Genomic DNA, 12,727 nt, shown 5'->3' on the forward strand with positions numbered 1-12,727 from the left:
GCCTCAGTTCCTTCTCTATAAAATAGGGACACGACTACCCACCTTGCTGAGTTATCATGAGAACTAAATACAGATGGCCATGTCTAATAGGCTATAAAGATGTAAGGCATTTGTTTTCTAATCAAGTGTCACACTCGTATTTCACTGCTAAGCACCTGGCAGAAGACTAGGTACCTAGAAAGAACTCAGTCCTGGTCACTGACTAGTCCAGCACAGCACCCTGCCCCCAACATCTCAAACATCCATATACTGCTAGTTTATTGACAGAAACACTGAAGCTCAAGGAAGGGACACACCTTGCTCAGGGCTACCCAGTGAGTCTGGCCCAAGTCTCCTGTTTCTGAGAGCAGGGTTCTTCATATACAACATCGGCTATCCCAAAGGGATAGCCTAACCAAAAAGGGAAGGTGGGAGACCCAAGGTTCAGAATCCATCCTTTATAGACAGAACTAGGGCCAGAGAGGAAAGCATCTCACCCAAGACGACACAGTCAGAAGCAGAACCAGGACCACAACTGCCTTTCATGAGTGTGGGGGCAGCTTTCCATTCTTGTCACCCTGTTGCCAATTCTTTTCCCTGAACAGCTAGAGAGAAACGCCATCCACAAAGTGGAAGGATGGCAGCAGCAGGATCACTGCCTCCAGGAGCCTAAGTGCCTGCAGCAGGGTCGGTAGGGGCAACAAGGTGGGAATGGGAACACGTACTTATTGAACAGGTTGAGGCCAATTCGGTAGTGCCGCCTCTGCACCACATCGTTGTTGAAGGCTGGCGAGTCCCAGCTGTGCCTGGTCTCCCGCTGGTAGGTCTGCTTGCACAGGCCGGTGGCTGGAGGCTCCCTCAGGCTGTCCCGCGAAGAGGAGCCAGAGCTGCAGTTGATGGTCTCGTTGGAATTGCTGGAGCTCTCAAGGCTCTCGTTATCGCCACCATCAGAGTTCTCGCCTGCTGCCTCACACTTCCCCAACCTCCGACCCCCAGCCACACCACTGGGCCCAGTGCCACTGTTGGGGGCTGGTGGTAGGGGCCCTGGCGGGGCTGGGGCTGGGCCCTCCGGGGCCGGGTAGTGGCGGTGTGGGATTGGGGCCCTGCCTGGTGGCCCCTTGTGCTTCAGGGTCCCATGGGGGCTGCAGCCATCAGCCTCATACACGAGCTGACGGTGGACAGAGCCGCGATCTGAGCGGTCACTCAGGTCCACGGAGCTGTCACTGGGAGGTTCAATGGTAAGCAAGGGCAGGTGGGCAGCCCGCAGCCGGAAATCCCGACATTCCAAGCACCCAGGACCCCTGCGAGTGCCTTCCTCACGGCTACCATCTTCCCGGGACCCTGCTGGCACTGGTGGAGGAACTGGAGGGAGAGGGGCTGGTGCCCAGAACTCAGGCCTGCCCTGGGCAGGGGGCTCTGTGCTAGGCAGTCGTTCAGGGGATGGTGGGGGAACTGGGTCATCCAAGTAGAGGGGAAGGTCACTGAAGGATGTAGCCGAGCTGTCCTCTTGCTGTTCCTTTGACTCTCGCTTCTCCAGCTGGGCTGACCCTGGTTCCTCAGACATGGGCCCCGATGGGTGGCAGTTCAAGGCCTCGTCAATGGATTCAGCCAGAGACTTTACCTGAGGTGGAGGGGGAGGGGGAGGAGGGGAAAGAAGAAAAAGGAGGGAAAGATGAAGGGCAGTGGGATGGTGAAAGGGTGGGAACAAGGAAGGGAGGGAAAGAAAAAGTGGGGAACTCTTCCTGGTGAGGCAGCCATAAAAGGACTTCCCTTCCCTCACCTCCCCAGATTCTCTGCAGGACATAACTCCCAGGGAGCCATTGTGAGCTCACAAGAGCTGGAACTTATGCCCACAAGTTCCCTTCTCAGATATCCCAATACCTTCTTCATGTCCATATAGACCCAAGCCAAATGCCGCCTCCTCACTGCTCCCAAGCCACATTCCTGCCTCTGCCTTTCCTTAGGGTAAACCAAAATCCCAGCTGCCTCTGGGCTCCCGGAGCCCTCTGTCTGGTTCTCTCTTAGGAAATCCATGATATTTAGCCTTGAGAATCTGGACCGAAGCTGGCCTCACTCTGGTATCTAGCCTCCCAACTGGTCCCTAATGATCCCCGCCTCCTGCTATTCACACCCTCATGTACCATAGTGTCCCAGGGTTGGTCTGTGGGACCGGCAGCATCTGGCAAATGTGATGGGATGTCACTTCTGAGATTAGGTTAAGAAAGACTGCAGCTTCTATCCTGAGTACTCCCATTCGCTTGTGCTGCCTCTCTCAGATCCCTCGCTCTGCTCACATTGTGAGCAGTCCTGTAGAGAGGCCCACGTGGTAAGGCCCTGAATCCTCCTGCCAACAGCCAAATGAGTGAGCTTGGAAGCAGACCCATCAACCCCAGTCAAGCCTTTAGAGACTACAGTCCCACCCTATAACTTGATCACAGCCTCATGACAGACCCTATGTGAGAGCCACCAGTCAAGCCACCCCAAGATTCCTGGCCCTCAGAAACTATATGGGATAATAACTATTGTTTAAGCTCAGTCTTTACATTCAGTTTTAAGCTCCTAAATTTTGGGATCATTTGTTATGAAGCAATAGATACCTCCCCATTAGACTTGAATAGCACTGAGAGGTAGGCCCAGGCCTGGTTCCTCAATTTCCCCACCAGACTATGAGGCCAGTACTTGAGGGATGGGTCCAGGCTGGGTTTCTCTCTTTTTAGCTCAGCTTGACACACTGATTGACACAGAAGAGATGTTCAATTAAATGTGTCATATGAATGCATAAAGGAGTGATTTAGATCTTCCCTTTAATACTTCTTTCCTGTCTTCTACCTGCCTCCTCTCCCAACTCCATCACTAACTCCAGGGAAGCATGACCAAGCTTAGGGCAGGGCCAGATCACAGAGGTTAGAGCAGAATGATTTCTTCTCTTATACACTTTCATTCATTCATTCAACAATTTTTACCAAATATCTTTTTGGTTTTAGGAAGGAAACTAACATGTACTTAGCTAATGCCATATACTAGGTGCTTTCAGATATATTACCGAGTTGAACTCAACCTTCCAAACAGCTCTAAAAAGATGGTTTTATCTTCACGTTATTGATCACGTTTCAGTGGAGTTAAACAGTTTGCCCACGGTCACATAGTTGGGAAGTGGCAGAACTTGGATTTGCACCTGATCAGCTGTGCTGACACACTCCAAGCCTAGAATGATCTCCCACCACTATCACTGCTGCTTACATTCCCACACTTCCCTGCTTTTGCTGATGCAATGCTTATGCAAGCAACACCCTTCTGACTATCTCTAACTTGCTAACTCTTCGCTGCCTGCTAAGGCCCAGCTCCAGTGCTTTTTTCTCAAAGAAGCCTGCTCTCGTCCTCCCAGAAAATTTCTTTTCCCTCCTCTGGGTTCCCACAGCACTATATGGGATCTCTTCTCACGGCTCTGAGCACACTCTTTCAGGAAACAGTCCTGTGCACACGTGCCTGCTTTTTCCTGCTTGCTTGGGGAGATCCTTGAGAAAAAGAATCCTGGCCAGTTCATCTGTCTCCCCCACAGCACCCAGCACAGAGCCTGGTCCTCGATCGTGTAGTATAAGGGAAAGCTTTGGGACCAGACAGAGCTGAGTCCCAATCCAATTTGGAAAAGTTACGTCACCTCTCAGGGTTGTGGAGTCTCAGTTTCCTCCTCTGTAAAACCAGGATAGCACCCCCAGTCTCGAAGGCTGATATAGAGTAGGAGCTGTTAGTTAGGCCTTAATCTGATAGTGGCTCATGTTCTAGAGTGAGAACTTGCTTGTTTGAACAATATATTTTTTCTCTTGCCAATCCTTTCTCATCACCCTCACAGTCCCTACTCAGATGGTAGCTATTTGTTGTTATCAAAACAACAACTTGTTGGGCAACTTCTTTGAAGTACAGGTAAAAGGTTGTAGTAGTAGCCAGAGCTTGGAGAGGGACAGGAAAGGCCCTTTTCAGGGATGCTGACCTGTTTGGAGAAGGAGTCCTCAAGCTCCGTGATGTCGTTAGAAAACTCTCCAGATGTGGTGACGGAGCTTCCCCCACCATCGATGCCCCCTCCGCAGGAGCCGCCATATGGGAGCCCCCGTTCAAGCCGGTGGCTCCGGGCCCCAGCCATGGCACCCTCGTCCAGCGAGGCAGGCTTGCCCTCGAAGTACGCGGGGTTCTGTGCCTTCTCATATTCCTCAAAGGAGAACTGCATCCGCATGTTGGAAAGGATGATGCGGCGGGACATGCGACTCTCTGAAGCTGAGCTGCGGAGCCGCTCAAAGTTCTTGTTCATGCGGTACTGGCGGAAGGCCGTCTGGATGGTCCTGGCGGCCCTGCGGCTCAGGAAGGAGCCCCCATACTTCCTCTCCAGCATTTCCACCTGGCAGGGGAGGGTGGAGGGGAACAAAGTCAGAAATTCACGACAGCCTCCTCATCTCCCTGGGCCTCAGCCACACCACCGACCCAGTCATAGCTAACTGCTTACAGCTGCCTGGATGCACCAGGCTGGGGTCTGTGTGGTGTTCTCACTTTAACATCGGATAGCACATGTCACACGGGACTGAATTGTGGTTTTCTTTTTTACTTACAAAAAGTAGATGTTCACTATTAAAAAAGAAAAGAAACAGAGAAGCTAAAACAAGAAAGAAAGGAAGACATAAATTGAAGGCAAGAAGGAGAAAGAGAAGAGAGAGAAAGAGAGAGGAAGGAAGGGAAAAAGGGAAGGAGGAAGGAAGGGAGGAAGGAAAGAAAGTTGCTTCACCTAAACTCCCAACACCTAGGCATAATCACAATTACATTTTGGGATATGTCCTTCCAATTTTTTTACTTCTGTACATAGTATTTTGTGCCCCCCTTTTGGCTAAACAATATCTTGTGTCATACATGTGATATACTGGAAAACAGTGTTCTGAATTTGTCAACTTACATGTGTGCTTCTCCCCTTATACTGAGATTATTGAGGACTTGGTCTTTTATCTACACATCTCCAGCCCAGCATGGAGCTCACTAAATGTTTGCTGAGTGAATACAAGACTCAGTGCATGGATGGTGAATGGGTCAGTGAGGTTCCAGTCAGGTGAAGGGTTCTTCTTCCATTCTAGTCTCACCATCCCTCCCTGGATACCACCTTCGAGCACCACATTCCAATTTCTCCCTTGGTCCTCTCACCCCCCCATCTCCACCGGCACCCCCATCCCCGACCAGAGCCATCTCCTGGGTACCTTCTTGTCCTGCAGGTCTGTGGAGAGTTCATAGCTGTCCGACAGGGCCTTTGAGCGCTTTATCTCCTCCTCCTCCTGCTTCCTCAGGGCAACACTGGCTGGCTGGAGGCGCGCCCGCTGAGCCCAGGGAAGGCCCACCCCAGCAGGGGGGCCCCCCATGTGGCTGCTGGTGGGGGGAAGCTGGCTCAGCCGGTAGGGGGGTTGGCTCCCAGGACTATCAACCGCTGTGCTCAGGTCACTGCCTGGGGCATCACCCTCCACACTGTGGGGATGAGATAAGATGAGCCAGGATGTGGGAACAGGAGACAGGCCTGCTGGGCCAGACTGAGAGTAGGTGGACCAGATCCCTTCCCACAGCACCATCCTCCCCAGCCTCCTCACAGAAAGAGACCCCAATACTTAAAGGCCAGAGGAGAGCCCTACCCCCAAAGTTGTCTTCTTATTCCCCTCACAGTCCTATCCCTTCCCCTTCAGCCCCGTCCCCTCCCCTTCAGCCCTGTCCCCTCACAGCTCCATCCTCAAATGCCCTCTCCCCCCTCACAGACCCCCACCCCTTCATAGCTCCATCCTTTCAGACTCCTTTCCCTCCAGTCATGTCTTCTCACTGTCTTGTCCCAAGTCCTACTCTACCCTTACAGCCTGGTCCCTTCATGGCCAGGTCCCCTCACAGCCTTATCCTCAGACCTGTTTCCTTCCACTCCTACCCCTCAAGTTCCTTTTTCTAATCATCTTAGCCCCTAACAGCTCTGTCCCCAAGTCCCCCCTCCCCTGAGGGACCAGTTCCCTTATATCCCCACCCCTGCCAGACCTCTTCCCCTCCTAGCCCGATCCCCAGCACCATCCCAGATCAGCTCTGTCCCTAGACCTGAGCCTACTCCTACACCCCGCCCACCCAGGCTCTCCCCTGCTCACCCAGCCCTGCCCCCGACAGCCCCACCTCTGCCCCCAGAGGCCTGGGCTCCAGGCCTGGCCAGTTCTCAGTGTCCCCTGGCTGCCAGGCCGAAGGCTCAGTGACAGTGGGAGGCACCTCCCACCAGCATTCTCACAGGTAAAGAGCTGCCCTGCGGGGCAACTTCCTTTTTCTCCTCATGGCCTCCTCTGCTCAGCTCGGGGGAGGGGAACAAGGGCGAAGAGTGGTAGGAGCAGGGCACTGGGTCTTGCCCGCCCTGGTTACCCAGAGCTGTTGTTCTGCCAGACCTGCTCCCATGGTGCCATGGCAACCAGGCTGCCAGGGAACTCAGGTGGCGACAGAGCCCAGCGCCCTGAGCCCAGGCAGGCACGGTGAGGAGCCACAGAGATGGGAACAATGGAGGAGGTTTGGGAGGGGGGACAGGCAGGGAGAGGTATGGAGGGGGTTGTGGGGGGAATAGGTGTGACTGAGGCCCAGAGAGTGGTCTGGTTTGGGTAGGCACTGGAGCTTTTGGCCAGTGAAAGGGTTAAGGGGCCACTCCCTGGCCCCTACCTGACAGAGGGCAGGGCACAGGACCAGAATGGGGGGCAAGCTGGGGTGGGTGTAGGGAGGCTCCCAGCCATTTCAGGAGTTTGAGCTACAATGGGCTTGCCAGCCTGACAGAAGAGCACTTTGGGCTGGGGGCTTAGGGGCTGGGGGCAGTGGGGTACATTGGTGCTGGCTCAGGACTAATGAGGGCTCCTGCCCACTGCTCATCCCCGACCCTCCCAACACTGTAAGGAGTAAGGTGGAAACAGACTGAGCGGCTGCCCTGAACCCCAAATGATCTCTCCTCCTGGGCCTCTGGGGCCTTTGAAGTCCCCCTTCAGGGGTCAGACCCAGCCCAGTGCCCCCCAGGCATCTAAGATGCACCTCTCTCCCCCTCAGGACTGCAGGATCCCACCCACCAGCCTCTCAAACCTCTCCCCTCCTAGCACATGCCTCCCAGTTTTGATCAACTGGCTCCTTTGTTACGAACCATCCATGGTTCCCACTTGCATTCCTCCAATTAAAAAAAAAAGAGAGAGAGAGAGAGATAGCCCAAGTCCTTGTTGTGGTATTTGAGGCTTCTCCAAGACACAGTAGTTAATGTTTTGTTGTTGTTCCGTCACTCAATTATGTCCAACTTTTTGCAATCCCATGGACTGCAGCACGCCAGGCTTCCCTGTCCTTCACTATCTCCCAGAGTTTGCTCAAACTCATGTCCATTGAGTCGGTGATGCCATCCAACCATCTTATCCTCTGTTGTTTAGTAAGACACTATTCTTGTGCTTAGTCACTCAGTCATGTCTGACTCTTTGCAAAGCTATGGACTGTAGCCCGCCAGGCTCCTCTCTCCATGGGATTCTCCAGGCAAGTATACTGGAGTGGGTTGCCATTTCCTCCTCCAGGAGATCTTCCCCAACCAGGGATCGAACCCAGGTCTCCCACATTGCAGGTAAATTCTTTACCGTCTGAGCCACCAAGGCTACTATTCTTACTGCTTCACATTTAATAACTTGCTTACTCTTCAAAACAACCCTATGAGGTAGGTATTATTAATCATCTTCATTTTACACATAAAGAAACTGAGGCCCAGAAAGGTTAATAACATATCTATGGTCACACAGTTATTAATGATAGAGCCAGGATTCAAATCTAGGCAGTCTGACTCCAGAGTTCATACTCTTAAACATTAAGCCACACTGCAGAGTTGGCTACCAGCCCCCTACCCCATCCACTCTTCCCTCCAACCTTGCCCAAATCCAGTTTCTCCCCAATACTCCCATTGTCCTTTCCACCTTCCCAACTGCTCATACAGTACTTTCCACCTGGAATGCTGTCCCTATCATCTTCTGCCATCTGCAATCTGAGAACCCCCCACACATACCCTAGTTCCATCAAGAGTCAGGTCATATGCTACCACTAAGAAGCCCTTCTGAAGCCCGCCTCCAGCCAGAAATGATGGCTGATCCTGTTCAGGGCTCCCACACACAGCACATGTCTGTCCTTCTTTTTATGTAGCAGGTTAGCTTTGGCAAAGCGTGACAGCTATTTGTGTTCCTGACTCCCAGAATCCCAGCACAGGAAGAGAGTTTGGTAATCTCCCTGCTAGGACAGAGCACAAGGCCTAGAACAGAGTAGGTGCTCAGTAAAAGCCTCTGGAGGGAGGAAGTCAGTGAATGAGCTCTGGTGGCTGGGCTAATAAATCCTCTCACCTGAACTCTGACCTCAACTCCAGTCTCCTCTTCCCAATCCATTCTCCATTCTGTGGCTAGAGAGAGCTTTCCAAAGTAGAAATCTGACCATGCTGCTCCCCCACTAAAACCCTTCCATGGCTTCTCATAACTCATTCAATAAATGACAATTGAGCCCTTTCTACATGCCAGGAACAGTGCTAGGTGCTGGAAATATAATCATGAGCAAGACGTGTGAGTTTTGTTCCCTCAGGGAGGTGACATTCTAGTGGGAGAAGAAGACTATAAATATATACTATCATTTCAGGCAGGGAGAAGTGCTAGGAAGGAAAATACAGCAGGGTGATAAAAGGTGCTGTTTTAGATGTGGTAGTCAGAGAAGGGCTTTTTGAATAAATGGCATATAATCAGAGAAGTGAGGGAGCGAGCTGTGTGGTTATCTGAGGCAAGAGCAGTCCAGACAGAGGGTAGAGCCAGTGCAAAGGCCCTGAGGTAGAACTGTACCTGGCATGTTTGAGGAACAGCCAGGAGGCCAGTGTAGCTAGGGCAGAGTCAGCAAGGGGAGATGAGATCAGAGAGGTAATGGGAGCCAAATTGTGAAGGGCACTGAACCCACGATAAAGACTGGTGTTTGCTATGATTGCGATAAGCAGAGAAGGACCATGATCTAACTTATGTTTTACAGGAATCATCATCCACAGAATAACCTCTAGCTTCCTCACCTCACCATAACCTCACCTTCCTCCTTCCTCACCATAACCATGGATGGTTCTCCTGACCAGACCTCTGCCTCATATACCCTCTGCCCCTTTACCCCAACCTGGCGACCTCCTGCTCACTTTTCAACATTTAGCTAAGGTATGACCTTCAATGTCTTCCTGAGCCCTTCACACGGGGTGGCTTACAGGCCCCTCTTCTGTGCCGCCATAGGACCCTATAGTCAACTCTATCCCTAGAGCAAGGGCATAAATTGGCTCATTGTGTGGGTGTGTGCTTAGTCGTATCCAACTCTTTGCAACCCCATGGGCTGTAGCCCACCAGGCTCCTCTGTCCATGGGACTTCCCAAGCAAGAATACTGGGGTGGGTTGCCATGTCCTCCTCCAGGGGATCTTCCTGACCCAGGGATCAAACCTGCATCTCATATGTCTCCTGCATTGGCAGGTGGGTTCTTTACCACTAGTGCCACCTGGGAAGCCCCTTGAAGGCTTACAATTTACTGAGGCAGGCACCAGTAGCCCCATTTTATAGAGGAGAACACTGAGGCAAGAGGTCACATAAACTTGCTAGAGGTCACACAGGATGCAAATCCAGAGCCCAGGCTGCCTTCTCATGACATCTTGTTGCCTCTCCCTACTTCGGGCCCCGCACTGCCCCTGGCTTTCAACTCAGTGGCAGTTCTCCCCTCGAGAGCTCTCTCTTCGGCTTTGGTTGCAAAGGTAATAGTGACAGGGAGGTCAGGCTGTCAACACAGCCTCCTAAAAAGAACAGAGATTGAAGGCATCATACACATTGCTGAAGGAGTGGGACCTGGGGACATGGGATCCCTTAACTCAGAACCCCCAGAACACCAAGGAACATGCTAATAATGTGGAAAAATCTCTCTTATATAGACTCATATTCTCTCTGTGTCTCTCACTCACACACACACATGCACACGCACGCATGCACACACACACACAGAGAACATGTTGTGCAGTAACAAGCTGGGTGGACCTAGGTTCAGGTCCTGATGGCCATCCACCCGCTGTGTGAGCCTGGGTGTGTCTCTATCTCTATGCACCTCAGTTTCTCATCTTCGTGGAGTTCAAAATGCTATTCCCTTTTTGGATTCCTGGACTTCAGAAAGGCCCTGGGAGACCTACCTCTCCCCAGACTCCTCCCAGCCAGGAGCAGGAGCAAAGAAAACACACACACACACACATATACCTGTGCATTACACAAACAACCACAGTATTAAGCTGCAAGTTCTCAGGACTGGGGAATGAAGGAAGTGCTGGGGGAGCTCAGGAGAAATTTTTCTTGCTGGGGAGGGGGCCAGGGGCTAAGCAGAATAAAAATAAACTCTCACTTAGAGTGCACCTTCCCTGTGTCAGGCATTTTCTGCACATATTTTAACTGCATGGCAAATGGGAAAGAAGAATTTCGATTTTGCAGGTGAGGAGAAGGCTCCAAGGGGAAAAGTTAAGCCAAAGGTCTCAGGACTAGCAAGTGGCAGAACAGGAATTCAAAGCCCAGAGCCTGTGCTAGTTCCCCTACTGCCTTGAAGACTTCCTGGAGTGGGTGGAGTGGGGGAGCTATGGAATAGGGCCTTGCCTAGGAGGAGCTGGTAGAGATGAGGTGTGAAGGACCCTGGGAGCCAAGGCACTATGATGGGGAGAAGTGGGGCAGGATGGGCTATAGGGATTCGGGGTAGCATGCCCATGGCAGGGGCACTGACCCACTCCGGCTGCTGCCCCTAATGGGAGGTCTCTCTCCCTCCTTCCCTTTATTGGCACTGCCCAGAGCCAGGCAGCCAGCAGGGGATGGAATCAGGATGCAGTTGCCATGGAAATGAATGGGGGCTGTTGCTATGGATACCATAAGATGAGGGTAAGAGGAAGCTAGGGATGCTGAGGACTATCCCCATGACAACTTGGGCTGAAGCGGGGGACCGGAAGTTAGAGACAAGAAAACATGACAAGGAGGTCAGCACACCTAGAAAGCGTTGGGCTCTGGAGGAAGACTGGGCAAGGAGACCAGACCCAGCAGGGCCTGGGGCAGAGGGGTGGAGGGACTGCTGTCACCTCCCTCTCCCCTGACAGCTTTTCAGCAAGCTGTTTCTGCTGCCCAATCCCAGCGCCATGGAGACTCCAAACCTGAGGCCAGCCCGGCTTGGTACAGTGACTCGCAGGGAAGGGGGAAGCCATTGCAAGGGCTCGTTGAGTACCCAGCGGGCAACGTAGGCTTGGGAGCACAGAGATCAGGTTTGAATCTCAGCTCTGCTTCCTTTGCAGCCCTAAAAATAATAGCTGTCATTTACTAAGGACCTACTTTTAGCTAGGCCCAGCAACTCTGCAAGGTCTGGGTTGTTTCCCTTGAAGGGGATAATACAGATGAAGAAACTGAGATGCAGAAAGATGAAGTGATTTGCCCAAAGTCTCAATGTTCAGCAGTGCAGGATCCAGGAATCAAATCATCGCTCACGCCTGTACCCACCAACCCAGCACCGAGCAGTCCCTCGGGAGCCATTCTCCAGCTCCTCTCACTGTGTGCCTTCACACAGTGGCACACAGAGGGCCAGACGCTGAGTAAATATTTGTGGAGTGTTTGAGTGAGAAAGTGACCCAGGAGAAAGCAGAAAAGACTGAGGTTAAATGGAAGAAGTGCCTGCCTTTGAGAGCAATGACTCACTGGTTTGCCTGGCCAAGGGTAGAAGATGCTCAGAACCAGCATGGACTTTTTGAACCATCTAATTCCAGAGATCCAAATTAAGGCTCACGAAGTCAAAGTGACTTGCTTGCTCAGGGTCACACAGGATGAGAACCCCAATTCCCTATCTTCAAGGCCAGTGTCCCACTTGCAGCTTTTTAGCTGAATCCGTCTAGTCCCCACCCCACACCCAGCCCCTTGAAGCTCCTAGATGTTGGCGACAGCAGGCCTCTTGCACTTCCCAGGCTATGGCAAGCTGATTCGTAGTGCCACGCCTGTGCCCAATCTTTTAGCTTCTGTCCATGGTGTCCTCCCTCTCTCCTCCACCTGCAACCTTCACTGATCTGGCTGAGCTCATCTCATTTTGTGGCACCCCGAGCAGGCCAGACCTCCCAGGAAGTTGGTTCTGACTCACTCCCATTCCCCATCAGATACCATCCCTTTATGTTTTGTGCATACTCATGTCATAGGCCGTCCTTGTCACTGGCTAACTTGAGATTCTCTGTTGAAGTGTTCATTGCCTACACTGCTCCTGTTTCCCATGGGTGGTGGCCTGGTCTGATTTACTGCTGTGGACCCTCCCTATGCCCAGGCCAGCAGCTACCTTGGTCCCCTAAGACCAGAGCTGGCAGTCATGTGTGTGTGACCATCTAGCTTGACAACTGCCACCCTAAAAGCCACAGCTCCACATGCTCAAAAGCCACTGACACATATTCTTATGGTTATCTCCACCCGGGACACACAGAGAGACTGCCAGGCACAGAAATTTGCCATCTCACACAATCGACCTCACACACCCAGAATCCCTCACACCCAGCCTCATACAATCACATTTCCTCAGATGCACAACAGTGTACAACCTCTCACTCTTCTTTCACCTGCTGGCCTCATGCATACATGTGCACAGGCACACACGTTTCCCTCACAACTGATAGAAACCTTCCGCATTCCCATACCATAGGCCCTCACTGACTTCAGTTGC

At 52.2% G+C, this 12,727-nt stretch overlaps 1 protein-coding gene across 8 annotated transcripts in view; it reads right to left on the reverse strand.

Moving 5' to 3' along the window:
- Positions 1-12,727, reverse strand: part of IQSEC2 (IQ motif and Sec7 domain ArfGEF 2) — a 77,227-nt gene that overhangs the window by 14,102 nt on the left and 50,398 nt on the right. For all 8 annotated transcript variants that reach the window (XM_043458157.1, XM_043458156.1, XM_043458162.1 and 5 more), the window contains 3 exons: positions 5,211-5,472; positions 3,968-4,369; positions 705-1,600 (listed from right to left, as the gene is read on the reverse strand). In XM_043458157.1, coding sequence (XP_043314092.1) covers positions 705-1,600; positions 3,968-4,369; positions 5,211-5,472 — 1,560 coding nt within the window. The remainder of the gene's footprint in view (positions 1-704; positions 1,601-3,967; positions 4,370-5,210; positions 5,473-12,727) is intronic.

The sequence above is a fragment of the Cervus canadensis genome, chromosome X (genome assembly GCF_019320065.1).
Source record: "Cervus canadensis isolate Bull #8, Minnesota chromosome X, ASM1932006v1, whole genome shotgun sequence".
NCBI lineage: Eukaryota > Metazoa > Chordata > Mammalia > Artiodactyla > Cervidae > Cervus > Cervus canadensis.